Genomic DNA, 17,321 nt, shown 5'->3' with positions numbered 1-17,321 from the left:
TAGTCAAGGCGGGATTAACAAGGGCGCTGCAATTGATATGTCTCCAGTACAGTGAGGGGATCGTCAGTAAGGTACAGTTCTGGTTCCAGATGGATGGTACGATGCTGACAGAAGTGTGTAACACATGACTTTATGGCCAAAAACTGAAAGCTGTGGGCTACAGCCCAAGACTGCACCTTGTGATAGCTCCCTGTAGGCGCCACTCAGCAACACCAGTACCGATGGAGCAGTACGAAATCCAGAAGTCGTCTGCAAACAAAGAAGGTGAGATGGACGGCCCTACAGCTGCTTCTAGACCATTAATGGCCACTAAAAATAGAGATACACTCAATACAGAACCCTGCAGGACCCCATTCTCCTGGTTATGGTGGGAACTATGGGAGGCACCAACTTGGACACGGAAAGTACGAAGTGATGGTAAATTCTGGATAAAAATCGTGAGTGGGCCTCAGATATCCCACTCCTATAATGTGCCAAGGATATGATGTTGCCCTGTGGTATCATACACTTTTCGTAAATGAAAAAAGATGGTAAAAAGGTGTTGGCATCTGGAAAAGGCTATTTGGATGGCAGACTCAAGGGACACAAGATTATCAGTGGTAGAGTGACCCAGGCGGAAGCCATCCTGGCATGGAGCCAGTAGGCCACATGACTCCAGGACCCAACCCTACCGCCAACACACCACACATTCCAGCAACTTACAAAGAATGTTGGTGAAGCTGATGGGCCGATAGCTATCCACATCAAGAGGTTTTTTTCTGGGTTTGAGAACTGGTATGATGGTGCTCTCCTGCTATTGCAATGGAAAGACACCATCACACCAGATCTGGTTGAAGACCACAAGGAGCTGTCACTTGTAGTCAGACAAGAGATGTTTAATCATCTGACTGTGGATCCGATCGGGTCCAGGAGCTGTGTCGGGGCAATGGCTGGGGGGTAATTCTCCGACGCAGAGGCGCGAGCATAGTGCTCAGCAAAGTGCTCGGCAATCACAGCAAAGTGCTCGGCAATCACATTTGCATCGGTAGATAACACGCCATTTATGTTAACACCAGGAACACCTGTTGGGGTCTGGTACCCAAAAACTCGTTTGATCTTTGCCCAGACTTGGGAAAGTGATGTATGGCATCCAATGGTTGACATGTGCCTATCCCAACACTTCTGTTTCTGCCTTTTGATAATCTGGTGAACATAGGCACGGAGCTATTTAAAGGCTATTAGGTGCACCAGGAAAGGGTGCCGCTTATGCCGCTGTAGAGCTCACCGACGCTCCTTAATTGCCTCAGCGACTTCCGGCGACCACCAAGTGGACTGTCTTTCGCCGGGACACCCTAAAGAATGAGGGATCGTGTTTTCCGCCGCAGAAACTATCATTGATCTGGGTGGTCAAGCTGAGATCCCCACTCCCTGTGGCGCACAATGTTCCACTACAGTGGTTGCTGAAGCATGCTCAGAGACTACAGCATCAGGGCACTGGTGGCATCTAGCAGTCCCCAGCTCAGGAACCCCAGGGTCACCAAACCCATGGCCAGCAAACGAATGCTGAACCCCTAACAGCTTCAGTCACAGTTCAGCAGTGTTTTTATCACACCAGAAGATGATGTTCCATTGTGCTGATGAAATATTGTGAGAATTTCACAACGTCAGATGTCTCTCCTGAGAACCATTTCCATAACATGTTCCAGAGCTTTGCTGACAGAGCAATAGCGCTATTTCTTTACTTCAGTATGGGCACAATTCTATGTGTGACCAATGTCATCTATAGTGATTATATACTCTGCATTTGACCTAGGATACATGGCAGATGTTGTAACACTTCTAACAGCAAATGTAAAACATTTGAGTAACAAATTTTATCACTTTCGGTGGCAGTGTAAGAGATTCGTTTGATTGTCAGAAGAAGTTTCCTCATTAATGAGTGTGCACTGAAAGTGATCCTTCACAATGAGATCAAATGAAATTGACTCAGGATTTACAGATGTTGGGATGACTGTGTCTGTAAAAAAAATCACTTCTGCATTGTTTCAAGAACTGTTTCACCCTTAATGCTGGTCACCTTCAAGCAATAGCTCAAGAGCATTCCAGGTTCAACCATATCACAGGACTTTTTTACAGAGCAGTATACAGTTTTCCTTATGATGGTTGTGGAAGCTAGTTTCTCCAGTGCTACCATGACTAAGTCTTATGGCATAAGTCAGTGAGTTGGGATAGGAAATTGGCATATTTGATACAAGAGAAAGATGAAATGACCAAACAGGCAGCTTTGTCACAGTTTAATTTGCCTGGTCCAATTATCTGGAGAGTACGCAAATTTGCTGTCAAAGTGATCAGGATGGGATAATCATCCATCCCCATTCTATTTTTCAAAACTTCACAGACACATATCAGAGCAAGAGATGGAGACATCAACAAGTGAGCTCCTTTGGTAAGGTGAAGGTGCCACTGTCGGTTGAAGATCTCCAACAATATGTAGTTCTGGACTATTATTAGTGGAGGAATAGCTGCTCCATTTCTATCTGCTGCCTTGTACACTCCATGCTGCCACTTGAGAATTGAGTTAGTTGCTCATTGTGTATCTGTGAAATTTCCAGGCGTATGTCATGACTGTCCTTTGTGGGTAGTTAAGAGGTATTGTATGATTGTAACTGAGCTACCTGACAGGTTTATGTGGGCTGCCATGAGGTGAAGTGGTGATCGTAGCATAATTAGTGCCATTAAACCTCGAGTGAGCCTGCAGCATACTTTGTACACACGTAAAGAACAGCTACCTTTATGTTACCAACGTAAACATGGCTGAGCAAAATCACACTTTCATCTTAGTTCAATGAAACAATGATAGAATAAATTTACATTATATGAACTAAATCACTGTTTAATTAAACAATAATAAAATAAACTTTTGTTATATTACTCTGTTGTTGTATACAAATGTTACACCACAGTAATAACCCAAGCAAAGCTTATTAAGTTGCTAATTATGTCACTGACAACTGCTTCATTATGGGATTGTGCCACTAGCTTGGAATCTGGAGCATTTTCTTGCAAGGATCGTAAATTTTTTCTCACCTAGCTCATTGTTTATTGTATATTGCTGCTGCTCACTTGGACATATGGCACCACTACTTATCATTGTGTTAGCTGTAGCAATAGAAGGAACAATTATGGGCTCACAATTGTAAAACGACAATGGAACCGTACAAGACATTGTTGTTTAAGGATAGCACAATTTATACACAGGCACACCTGCTTGAGAATTAACTGGTGGTATGCTGTAGTTTCATGGATGAGGAGGGTGATTTCACCCTTCCTATCACTCCTGTTTTCTCTAATAATGTTATATCTAGAGAATCTATTTTGGAAGTTAGACTTTGTAAGGGAGCAGATATGTGGCAACATGTGGTAGACTTTTGCTCTATCTCTATTGCGGGTATCTTTTTCACAGAAACTCTACTTGCTCAACAGAGGGGCATTACAGACCTGAAAAGCTCCCTAGGTGATGAGCAGATGGAGAATGAAAGCCATCTTAGTAGATAAGCTGCCTTGTCCTTCAATATATTTTTCCATCAAGGTAGAGAGCTCACAACAGTGAAGGGTTTGGCTGAGGGACACATTTCTTCCCTCAGACAGACATCAACTAGTATCCACTCTGGATCACCAGATAAGACCAATGAAGTTTTGTCTGGTGACTTTAGTCATTTCTTTTCTCTTGGTTCCCTACTATAAATGTGCTTTACAACTAGCTGAGAAACCCAGCATTTCCCAGATACTTATTTATAATTGTGCCCAAGACTGTGTACACATGGAATTTAATTTTGACTTGTAAAGCTTCTGTGTGTTCAACATTTGGAGTAGTATGATTTAAGACATAAATGAAGAGCTTGTCTGCTTCACTCACATGGGAGAGAGACACACAAGCTGGCTGTGAGAAAAGCAACTGATGTTTAGGTCCACCTCCTGCAACACACAGCATCCTGGCCTTGTGCTTTATTTACGGTAATGGCATAACACAAGCTTACCGGAAATTGTACACATTTGAAGTGAAATGGTTTACCATGAGTAGGTGCCCAAATCACAAAGCAAACTTAATAAATTTGTTTTCCCTAGCAAAGAATATAAACACAAACTATTGAAAGAAGCAATGTCATTAATTTTTATACATAAAGCAAAATCAGTTAATCCGTACATTTTAGCCAAGTAAGTTTGCTGTTTGTTTGTATTCGTAAACATAAGATTGTGGGGCTTAATTCTGTCACTGATATAAACTTCTGAAAATCAATTCTGCCACCTAGTTAAAAAAAATAACACCACCATCTATTTATTCTTTGGTGTCCTATGCCATGGTGATTAAACATCCAAACTACTAAGCTGAGCAGACAGTATTAGATAAAATTTTATCTCCCCCCCCCCCCCCTCGCCATGTTCAATGCCCTACGCTACACTCAAGTTAACTATGAAGACCCCATGAAAATTCATCTAGCAGTTTTGGAGATTTGTGTGTTCAAACAAATCAACATGACAGTTTTAGATAAAACTTTAAATTAAAACATCTCCCCCCCCCCCCCCCCCCCCCCCCGGATCTGATTTTGATGAAATAAAGTCTGTACGTTGCTCCAAGCTACGCTCAAGTTACCAAAGGAAACCTCTATGAAATTTATCTTGTAATTTTGGGGACTAATGTGTTCAAAAGGACACAATGGTTTTACAGTTTTATTAGTAATAATATGATAGAATTGGATAAATAAAAAATCTACTCACCAATTGGCGACAGGAGCAAACACATACAAAAGTTAATAACAAGGGCTATGGAATCTATGGTATATCTGAAGAGTGGGGGAGATTAACTTTACAGCAAGTACTCAAGACTGCAGGTGCATTTGCCCTGTTTAATGCAGTGAACTATTTCCTACTCACTAACTCACTATCAGTTCTTGGCTGTTTACTGACTTCAGCATTTCCACAATATTTCAGAAGCCTTTTACACATAAAAATAGTGTAACTTACCAATGCTAACAGAAACAGCTTATGATGTGTTAATGGTCTGCTACAATTTAGTTCTCTATTTCAGTATCATTCATGGTGGTCTATCCACAGCTAATTACTTGAGAGGGTACTGTCACTCTTCAATGGCATATCAATTATGTTCAGAATTTTTTTGTTTTTATCATAAAAATTGCTATTATAAGCACAGCCCCACATGCTTTGATAAGCTAATAAAACTGAGGTATGATAATTACCGCAGATAATGTATATTTATAAATTTTCTGCCTCAACCCTCAGTCATCCATCTTCCTGGCTCAATGTTCATGCACAGAGGATTAAATAATTTGTAGATGTCCCTTGCTTTTTATGTTTTGTAGATGTTCCTTGTTTCTTGGCACTTACACATAGAATGGATGGGCAGTACATACTGGAAAACTTGGGTCTACCAAATCCGAAGTCAAGTCACTCCTGGCTGCGTGCTCCAAGATACTCGTCACAGAACACCAGCAAATGTTTTGACACAGATTTTCTGTGCAAATTAGTCTGCTAGCACTTGGTAAACAGAAGTAGTTTCTACATCTACATCTACATGCATACTCTGCAAATCACATTTAAGTGCCTGGTAGAGGGTTCATCGAACCACCTTCACAATTCTCTATTATTCCAATCTCGTAGAGCCCACGGAAAGAACGAACACCTACCTCTGATTTCCCTTATTTTATCATTGTGATAGTTTCTCCCTATGTAGGTCGGTGTCAACTAAATATTTTTGCATTCAAAGGAGAAAGTTGGTGATTGGAATTTCGTGAGAAGATTCCATCGCAACGAAAAATGCCTTTCTTTTAATGTGATACACTCTCCCATATTTCACAGTAATACAAAACATGCTGTCCTTCTTTGAACTTTTTCGATGTACTCCATCGGTCCTATCTTGTAAGGATCCCACATTGCGCAGCAATATTCTAAAAGAGGACGGACAAGTGTAGTGTAGGCAGTCTCCTTAGTAGATCTGTTACATTTTCCAAGTGTTCTGCCAATGAAATGCAGTCTTCGGTTAGCCTTCCCCACAACATTTTCTATGTGTTCCTTCCAATATAAGTTGTTTGTAATTGTAATACCTAGGTATTTCATGTGCACTATCACAAGTTCCAATACCCAGTGTCTCCGCCACAATAATGTCGTGTAGAAAAAGGTGTAATTAGATGAATGACGAACACTAACTTCAGTTAACGAAGGTTTAATCAGCACTTGCACATACAAGAGCGCAGAGCGAACTGCCTCTGGCCAGAACACATACAGTATATATACAGTTACAGAACATTCCAGTACAATGATTCTTGACATTTGTGGATACTTCTAGAATATTGTCGAACCGAATATAGAAATTAAAATTATACAGTTCAGGTGACTTCTGAACTCATGACCCTCCATGCAACAGCCTAGTATCATAACCACAACACCACGTTGCTACTGCTGTTATTTCATTGCAGTTTCACTTAGAAGATTATTGTCACAAAGGATATTTCAGGTCTGGATTAAGCATTTAAATGAGTGATTTACAACAGATACTACATTAAGTGGCCCAAGTGATAACTAGACTGGTTTCAAACACAAGTACTAGCTTTGACAGTATGTTAACTAGAACTAGAAAGGTACAAAGAGGATTAGCATGGCCAATTGGGTAGATGTACTTTCAAGGACAATGGTGCAGTATGGTAAGAAATTGATAGCTTCTGTAACGTAGGAGAGAAGATTGCAGACACTGGATTTCACATGCTAGTCCAATAAGACTTAAGTCACATTATAGTGAACCCTCAACCAAGTAAATCGTGGCTGATTTTCAGTAATGTGGAAGTGATTAAATATGAGAGAAACGTTTTTCAAAACTCCATCCCTCTATCTCTCAGATATGTTCTGTTGAACTGCACCAGTGATAGAGCTTTTGCCTTTTATTAGAATCTTCAGAACTGAATTTCAGTTCATTGAAATCTCCTAGAGCAATAAAGGCATGTTCATATTATATTGTCGTATGGTCATTCACAAATCTGTGGAAACACATCGTAGCCCTTATAACAAAAAGCTCATTCCCTCATCATTCAGTTTCTGCATTTGATGAAAAGTTACAGAGTGCTGAACTAACAGCTGTGTGAGACTGAAATAAAATGAGTGGTTTAGAATAGCACTGACAGAGCACGCACAATAATCACAGTATCTATTGCTTCCTCCTAACATATATCTTTCGCACTCGTTTGCATCAATGAAACCAATTCATTGATGTAATAGAACCATTTAGTTCGTGTGAAGTTTTTTTACTCAACATTACACCTTTACAAATAAATATTATTATGTTTATTGACTCACCTGGCAGAACACAGTAGATATTCCCTCTACCGTTTCAAGAACCAGAATTTCATCCTCAGCAACTTCAAACATTCTGTCTGAGAAAACACTGTGACGCAGGTACAGGGGTATAACAAGGAGGACGGTTGGAAGGACTGCTGTCAATAAGCAGAAAGTTGCAACTCGTCGTGCTCCATGCATCGCTCCCTTCTCTGAAAACAAAATGAAAGGAAAGTAATGAGGAACATGGGAAAATTCAGTATTGCATTTAATACATTAGTAATCTACATAAGCAGTTACTGTTAGCCACATTTTAAATAATTATGCTGTTTTAGCAGTGGAAAAAGAATACTGCCACTGTTCTAACATAATTTTGCAAGTTAACAGAAGACAAAGTATTCAAAATTTAGACAATTTCCCATCATAGAAAAATACTCCACCCTCCCTCTTTTTACATATGTCAAATCAAAATCTGAAACTATGTGAGCAACATAAATAAGCTCATCCCACAAAACATTAGGTATTGGTATCCTAATATTGTGAACATTTACAAGACGCTTAACAAAAGGCAATGGTTATGTAACATATCCCCTTCTCCTCCTTGCATTGCTCACAGTTTACAGACAATATATGACAATATCTTGCAACAAAATATCTGTTGGAGATATGTCAATTATATAGTGTCACTTTTTTTTTATTTTAAAGGTTATAGTTTTCGTAGTAAAAAGAGAAGTATATATAGGGGGAATGTAGACAAGGGCTATGTGAAAGATAAATTTGTTACCACAACCTTCATTACATATTCTCATTTGTAGTCTTTGCCAACTCAACAAATTTAGCACCATCCAACATAAACTAAACCTTAAGTGGTGGGTCATCCCATCTCAAGTGATCAGGGGCCTCCTACTCCTTAAGCTTCAATTTTCTTGAAATTTGTTGTGGGTCTAGAACTACGCAAGAAATGAACCTGTGCAAAATTTTAAATAATGAGCTTAAGTATATGAGAAACATTGGCCTTCTATTTCAATGTCTTTTTGATGAATGTGCATGAAAATGAACAAAACTCGATGTTTGAAGCTCTTTTGTTACAAGAGACACGTAAGCACTTTCAGGTCTTGGATAACTTTCAGCTGTCAATCAGAAAAATACAGTGTGACAGAGTGTGAAGCATTCTGTGAAGCATCATAATCCATGAAAGTGGTTAAAAAAAACCTGCAGAGAAAAATGCACAGATTTTTTACCTTCTTTGGAGTCCAATAATTTTTACATTTTGTTCTAGATCTGAAGGTACTGCAATATTCACGATGATGTGCTATTCAGGAATCCAATATTTATCTTATCTTTCAGACTAACAGAATGAGCAAGCTGGACAAAAAGAACACACGGATTTGACCAGGGCATCTTGTTCTTCAATATCAACTCCACATATGTTACCAATCCACAAGTGATTGTCATAGATGCATGCAATGTATTCACCAGGAATACAGTTTAAAACTGAGACAAAAACCACATTAGTGTCAGTTGATTGATAAACCGAAGTCACAAAATAAGTTGTTTCACTTCAAACCCAGATAACTGGAATGTGGTTCAAATCCACTGGAAAAAAATGTTCCAGCTAAAGTATGGTGATTTGCAAATTGTTGTTCTAGCTTTCTTTCGTCTTCTATTTCTTGGCTAGTAACAAAAATGAACAAGATTCCTTGGACTTGTTGGTCCCACAATTTGAATAAATCTTCTGGGAGTAAAATCTGATCATCTGTAGTTCATTGTAGGCTTGTTCTTGCTGCTAAGTCTTTAGATACTAAAATGTAGACTTTCACGGCTGGGAAATACCATGTCCATTATAATTATCCAGGCTGTTATGCCGTGGTCGGTTGATGAATGAAAACCACATTAGTGTCAGTTGATTGATAAACCGAAGTCACAAAATAAGTTGTTTCACTTGCAACCCAGATAACTGGAATGTGGTAGCGAGCCAGTGGGTGTGTTGGACCTTCCATCGAGCTACGGACCCCCTTGAAGATGTCTCCCGCAGTCGGAGACGAAACGTTGGGAATCGACACAGAATTCATCAACCGACCATGGCATAACAGCCCGGATAATTATAATGGACATAAGTCTTTAGATGTTCCACCAATTCCATAGCACAAAAATTTAACGCAGCTTGTCCCAAAAATATCCATTTATCTGTTATACCAAAGTCCTTCTTGTGATAGCACAGGCTTATAAACTATTTGTAATTCTTGTATTGAGCAATGGAACCATTACTGAAATAGTGAATGTATACTACTTCACAGATTGTTCATCAATTTGGCCAGCTATATACGGACGGCAAAGGTGTCATGCTCGAGACATGCACTGCTAATGCATAAGCTAATACATTGTACTTCCTCAGTTTATAGTATACAACAAATAGGTGTAAAGTTGCTTGACTGTTGTCCCAGTGATAACTTTGAACAGCATCTTGGATGAGGAAAGAATAATTTTCTGCAAAATGCATTAGAATGAGTAGTTCACAGGCTTCAAATTTTCTTTGATTTTCTTCAAGTGACAAGTCTGATGTTTTGCATGACTACAAAGCTTCAAAATTTTAGCAATCAAATTTTTACTAACTTCTTCAATAGGCAGCTACTTTGTCTTCAGTGTACCACAATCAGTTTGGGTACATTGTTTGAATTCGATCACATAATCAAAATCACAGTTTTTAAACACTTCTGTTAAATATTTCCCTACTTCTATGCTTTCTGGGCAGTTTTCACACCATTGAAGCATGCAATCTAAATCTAAATTGCAGACAATCTTGGCAAGAAGGGCTTTGTAGTCAATGTCAGTAGAGCTCACATTACACATAAGCTTTACAATTTGATGTATTGTGCAAACGCATACTGAATTTGCTCCAACAGTAATGCACCATTTTAGTTGCATCTCACAAAATTTAGGAAACCCAACTTCTTGCTCCATGTTTTCTTTTCCATACTGAATAAACAACTGTCTCAGATTAATAACAAATAGGCTTGTTGGTAGTGCGTAACTGTACCAAAGATGTTTTGAGGAAAATTAAATCTTCTGAGCTTATACAATTCTGCCTTTAAAAATAATATGCCAACTGATAGAGCTTGCATTTGCATAATACTTTTTCATCCCTTTTGCTGACTCGACTCTCAGATACAACAAGATGTTTCTAGTGGAGGAAAGTGTGCTCTTACCAGAGGTGCTGGAAGGAAGAACTTCTGAAGTCATCCTTTTGCAGTATTTGTGCCTGAACTTGGCTCACTTTCTTGAGTTTTATATTTTGCATAATGTTTCTGGTTGAGCGTGATGCACAATAAGTGCTTCGGCAAGAAGATGTACTGATAAGACCCTGCCCCAGGTACCATTAATATATCTGCTCAATTATAGTTGTTTTGCATTTTTTCCTTCCAGAGATACCTGCCTACAGAGAAGTCCAAAAAAATTGAATGTTTCTCTCTGCACATTTTTTGGGGTACTTTGATTTATTATACTGGGTCGCAAAGTGTTTTCATACTGCACACCATGTTTTTTCCGATTCAGGACCAACAGTTGTATAGGATCTGAAAACAAGATGTTCCTAGATGGTGTTTCCTTGTATTAAGAAATGTCAAACAATGTGGTTTGTTCACTTTCATCACACATCACACCCTTGTCAAAGAGCTTCTCAAACACAAGACCACATTTTCAAACATATTGGGTATTATGAACTCAAGTTTTGCACGAGTTCATTTCTACAGTATATCTCTACTCATGGTAAATTTGAGCAAAATCGGAAACACAAGAGCGGAAAGTTTCTGAAAAATGTGATCACTTGGGATGGAATGACCCCAGTGCTACTGATCAGTCTGTCAACACACCACGAATTCGAGGGGGGAATTGGGCAGCACTACCACATACTAGCAACAAATGGCAGGAATTCATTAAGGCAATGACTGGATAATTATCTGGATATCACTATTTGATCATTGCTGACATGACTCAAATTTTGGTCAGAGCATGTAGTTGACATCTGACATTCATTTTGATATTTGACATGTAATTCTAAGAGATTTGAGAGATTTTCTGTGGGATTCAAGCTTTAGTAGCTTTGAGGTTCAATCCGAAAGTGTGACTGCTTCTGAATATTTAACCTTGCAACAAAAGAATCGGCTTGTAATGTTACCGTCTCCATTACGATGGCACACAAAAGAAAAAAACCTGGACATCCACCAGCTCAATGTAATTATTCAACATATCACTCAGATCAACGAATGAATCAACTTTTGCATAATTAAAAAGTTCTCAGAACATCAAATATCTCCTCCACCTTCCACCACAACTTACATGCAAGTCTGGGAGGTTTCACGGGAGACTCTGAACATGGTACAAAGTATCATCCCTTAGAACAAATATGATTTGCCTGAGTAGACAATATTCTGGCACTCCTCCATTGCACACTATTGGATTTCTTTGTCCGTTGCGCCCAGACAAGTCTGTGAGCAGGTATGAGGAAAAGATGGTAGTGTGTAACTGTAACGAAGATGTTTTGAGAAAAGTTAAATCAAAAACACTTCAGAACGAATCATTATCAATATACTGTACCAATTCACATCTCATAGCATTTTTTTTCATCAAGAAGAGAAATGTTTGCAACCCTAATCTGTTGTAATCACGTTATGAACACACTCCTTATGGGAATTTCTTGAAGAGTATGGTATTTGCCACTACCAACACAAGATCTGCACATGATGATACATCTGCTACAATAACCATTTCTTCTAAACAATAACCTTTGGTATGTATGAAGAAATTACTCCATCACACCACTCCTTAATATTGAGCAGGAACCATGCTGGATCCACATCTGTGGATACATTAAACATTAATCTTCTCTCCACAAGCACTTGCTCACTGCTACAGTTCATTTAATGTAATATGCTGCAGCTTGAAGTCACTTCAGCTTTGACCTATCCTTTTATATAACTCTGCCTTTTAAAAATATTATGTAACAAGCATTCACATTCAGTCTGTGCTTTCTAATCATAAGTGGTTGTAGTTAAGACAAAGCATGATATCTTTTACACTTTTCCCAACAATATTGTTGAAACTAGGTTCCAATGGGTGTTGGCCATTACGTAAGTTTTGTCACACAGCATGTGCAGGATTCCACAGATTTTACCTATGTACGTCAGTAACGACCTGCGCCATAGTATAACACATTCACAAGGATCAGGGAAGTAACCGTACATAATTTTGTATGAAAATGCATGGCTGTATCAGATGGCATTTCCAGACCAAAGACAGCCAAGTCATACAGCATTTGATGCTGTGTACTGTTGCATTGCCAGGTCAGAATCTGTAGCACCACAGTCTACTGACTGAGGAAGACCATGTGATGTCTGACTAGGAAGAGCAGGTTCTGTAAGCTGTCGAAGAGGAGCCAGGTATCAGTGCAAGACAAGTGGCCCTGGCCTGTGCTACATTTTCAACTTCAATGTGGAGGCACTTCACGAACATCTCATGCATCCGTATCACCTTCAACGATCATCCACCACAGAAGAACTTTTGTCAATGGTTTGTTTGTCTCCTGAGTTTTGTTTACAAACAAGCCGACATTTGGAAGAGATGGAGTAACACTTTCCATCACCAGCATATGTGGGTTGACACAATCCTCATATTACTGTACAAGTTAGACATCTGCATCAGTTTAAGGTTAATGTGTGGGCTGAAATTGAAGATGACTGTTTTGTAGGGCAATACATTCTCCCAACCCATCTTACATGTGCTGCCACCAAGGACTTTATTCAGCACATTCTTCAGAATCTACTAGAAGATCTGTCCCCGCAAATAAGAAATATCTTGTTTATGCATGCTGGAGCTCCAGCACATTTCAGCCTCAGTGTTCAAGACACATTGAGCAGTATCTACCATAGCAGATGGGTAAGTACAGAAGGACCTGGCCTGCGCATTTCCCCAGCCTCAACCCTCAATTTTTTTTCTCTGAGGACACCTTAAACAACTGATCTATGCAGCACACACCACCTGGATGCAGACCTCTTCACTGATGTATCATGGAAGCCCGCGAGGCCATATGAAAATGTCAGGGAGTATTTGAAAGGGTTGATAGTCCATGATTCCATGAGTGTATGCATGTTTAGAAGCAAGAGGAGGAAATTCTGAGCATTTATTATGAGTTTGTGTGTTGATAAGCTTTCATTAATAACCTGAAAATGAAGTTTTGGACATATGTCTATGTGAAAGTTTTCCTTGTTTTGGTGTAAGGAAGCTGTGTACCACCACCTCCATTTGATGGTGGCACAATTCCACTCCACATGTGGACAGTTCCTGGACTTAGCAGCACTCATATGCATTAGGTCTATTAAATGACAACACTTAACAAATGTCTCTTTTTCCTTGATGAGCTCAAGTCATTTCAAACATCAATTAACCCTCTTTTGTTACAACGTAGACTTATCAGAAAAACAGCATCAATTGAAATGTCAATGCCAACAATTCCCTCATTCCCTGAGTGGTCCCCAGAGGAAAAGGCACAGATACGACAACCATCAATAGCACTAGGAATGGGTTCCATAATGACAATAATTCTAAACAAATTTTACACATCATGGATGGGAGTGACAAACAAAACTATGAACTAAGCACAAGAATTAAATGGCTGCCAGAACACAGACAAGAACTAGACAAATGGTAAACAAAACACAACATCTACACCTGAAGCACACATAGAACCATCACTACCACCTTCTGTGTCATACACATATATTGCTATTTCACATCGTTCATTAACACCCATCCCCTTAACTGTTGATAGGAGCTGTTTTCTCTGAAAAATATTTCATTTATTTATTCATGTAATCATGGAAATATTGGAAATACGGAAGCGTCCGATCCCGCCCGTCTGCTTTGACCCATGACATCACAAATATGGCGGAAACAAAAACAAACACACACACTTTCCACATGAAGCCTAATGACACTAACGGGACAAGTGCGGGAAATGGGGTGTTTTGGGTGTGTGGGGGGGGGGGGGGGGGGGGGGGGCAAACTAAATATAAACAAATTTAGACGCCTTGCGTAGCTACAACGTGTAAGTGAAGACAGCCATGCATGAATACCCACCCACCACCCCAGGGGTCGTAACCCCTGCAACCCATAGAAGATAAAGATGCTTCAGTTGCTGATGAGTGTTTTTTGTCTTTTTTTAAAAAAAAATCTCACGGGATAGAACAAACAGATCAGAAAGATAAATATAATAAACTAAACGAGAAATTGGAGGAAACAGATAATTAAAATAAGTAATAAGCGTTTTTAAATTAAAAAAAAAAAAATCTCACGAGATAGAACGAACAGATCAGAAAAGTAAACAAAATAAGATAAAACAGAACTGGAGACAGCCACACTCAAACCAAACTCCGCGCCGTCCTGACGTCACACACGACAACACCCTTAGGTCACGGGTCAAAGCCGACGCGTGGGATCGGACGCTTCTGTCGACCCGAAATATTAAGCTATCAATACAAGATAAACAGTAATTACTTAATAAAAGTGAGGAAATGGCAGCAGCGTTTTCCAAATTTGCGGCTTTGATTCTAATATTGAAAGTTACATACACCTGGTGTAATAATGAATATTTCATAGTACAGTCTACAACTGAAGCTTTAAAAGTTACTTCTCTTTCGTTACAGTTTACCTAGACTTGTTTTACATCCCTGAAGCTTTTTCTTCTTACTATAACCTATGGAACACAGTAAATGAATGAAATGTAGTTCAAGAGCAAGGCAGATGATATTGAATGAATCTGGAGGCATAATGCTAGGGCAGTAACATGTCAGTGGAGCCAAGTAAATGGGAATCTCTGGAAGAAATTAATCAATGTTCTCACAAAAACCTCTGGATAAATTTAGAGAAATGGTATTTAACAGAAGGAAGGAAGATTAAGGTTTAATATTCCATCAAAGAGGTGGTGATAGAAAATGGAGAATGTGCTCAGGTTGAGAAAATTTATCACATTCTCTTCAAAGAAACCATCTCAACATTTGATAGAAGTAATTTAGGAAAATCACAAAAAACCTACACTGAGATGGCTGGGCAGCAATGTATACTTCCGTGCTTCTGAACTGGTGCTTGAAGAAGACTGCACAACACTTCTGCTCACCCACGTCATATGCTTCAAATAAAAACTATGAGAATAAGCCCACGAAGTAAAACACACACACAATCATTCCACATGCAAACCTTATTGACATAAAGTTACTAATATCTGTACAAAGTAATCTCTCTCATGCATAGCACAGTTCATATGCAGTCACATTTTTGAAGAGACTGTGCCTTCTAGAGTGACAGCTAAATATATTTTTAATAAGTTGGGGAAAGAGCAGCAGTCTATGAAAGCTGAATGTGTTTGAAAGTCTGCAACAGTAGTCCTTGATGTACAGTCCAAGGCAGCAGACTGTGATTCAGGCAAAAATGATATATCCATTCACGTTATACATAAATTCCTTAGCACATAGTATTAGTTGCAATCTCAGACTAATCACAGATAATACAGTTACATAACAGTATTATGAGGAAATTTTGAACATAAAAAAGTATTATCCAGTTCAATCTGGATGAAATGTCAAGCTGATGCCAAGGCAGCAGTTCAAAGACAGACGCAGACAACATGTATTATATGTAAATGATATGTTTTTTACATAATAAATTTGATGTTATTGCCGCTTCTCTTTTCCCAGTTATTTTCAAGTACATAAAAAGAGTGCTGAAGCTACCCTTCCAAAGGAAATAGTGGAAGAATGAAATTGAATAAGTGATGTGAGTGTGGAATGTATGATGTGAAGCATAAATATCGTTGCATGTATTTAAAAGGCGACTAAAACAAAATTGAGATGATTATAATGTACCTATGTTTTTCAGAATCTTATACATCTCCATATAATTAGTAAAATGCGACATTTTGTTTGAAATTGATGAAACCAGCACACAAAAAAGCTAGCCTTCTTCTGGAGTCAACATTCCACGTAAAAAGAAAGTCCTCTATAGAACGCTGATCATACTATTGTAAAACAAAGTAATTGAATTGTCACATTATTTCCTACGAATTACGGCGAGGAGATAGTCATATACATGACTGCATTCCGTGACATTCACTATCGCAATGGACTCAAGCTGCTACAACAAACCAGACTAATCCATACTATACAAGTCACATTAAACACACATCATTGTCAACATGCAAATTATGTAACACATAACAAAATGATAACAGTAACATGTTACAAAGATGGGAAGTCTTTTCATCAACTAATGGTGTCTGGCAACAAATTATGAAAAAGCGGCAAGGGATAACAACTGATGTCAGTCTTCGAAACATGGGATACTGATGAGACAGACACATTTTCCCTAGAAACGCTATTTTAAGAAGCGTAATGTTGACGTGTTTTGGACTAATAAATTTGTTTGGTGTCTAGAACAGGTAGTTGTTACTGACGCAGTTGATAATTACATTGATTTCTCGATTGTCACTGACTGTCATAAATCCTTGATTTAAACAGAATATATTTACGTACCTTGTTTACCACAAAATTCATGAATAAAGTTACAAAGTCTTGAAAATAAAACTTAGTTGTTTTTCACTTTAAGCATCAGCTGTCGATGTTTACATTCTATTACTCCACAGATACACTTCATACAGAAACGCCAACTCGAGAGTAATCGATTACTGCAAACGACCCACGGAACAGAATTCTTGTTATTTCTCTCTCTCTAAATATAAACAATTGGATTTCCACAGTCATCGAAATCTATAATATCTATCGAGTTGCGCAGACTAGATTTCATGTGAAATAGCACACTGCAAATTTTCACGGATCAAAAAGCGAACAATTATTTCACTGACAAGACGTCTATTTATCCATATCTTCCAGTGATTCCAATAGCTGGAAAATCGTTCATTTTGCTTTCGTTCGTTCCCTCATGTAGTTTAAATATGT

The 17,321-nt window shown here is 38.7% G+C and overlaps 1 protein-coding gene across 1 annotated transcript in view; it reads right to left on the bottom strand.

Moving 5' to 3' along the window:
• The window catches only part of LOC126147644 (uncharacterized), a 95,392-nt gene extending 78,364 nt beyond the window's left edge, over window positions 1–17,028 (bottom strand). The window contains exons 1-2 of the mRNA XM_049915709.1: window positions 16,899–17,028; window positions 7,342–7,532 (exon numbers count right to left, since the gene is read on the bottom strand). Coding sequence (XP_049771666.1) covers window positions 7,342–7,521 — 180 coding nt within the window. The 5' untranslated portion in view covers window positions 7,522–7,532; window positions 16,899–17,028. The remainder of the gene's footprint in view (window positions 1–7,341; window positions 7,533–16,898) is intronic.
• Window positions 17,029–17,321: the final 293 nt, after the last annotated feature.

Source organism: Schistocerca cancellata, chromosome 2 (genome assembly GCF_023864275.1).
Source record: "Schistocerca cancellata isolate TAMUIC-IGC-003103 chromosome 2, iqSchCanc2.1, whole genome shotgun sequence".
NCBI classification, from domain to species: Eukaryota; Metazoa; Arthropoda; class Insecta; order Orthoptera; family Acrididae; genus Schistocerca; species Schistocerca cancellata.
The sequence above is the reverse complement of the archived record's forward strand: the minus strand, read 5'-3'. Positions and strand labels throughout refer to the sequence as shown.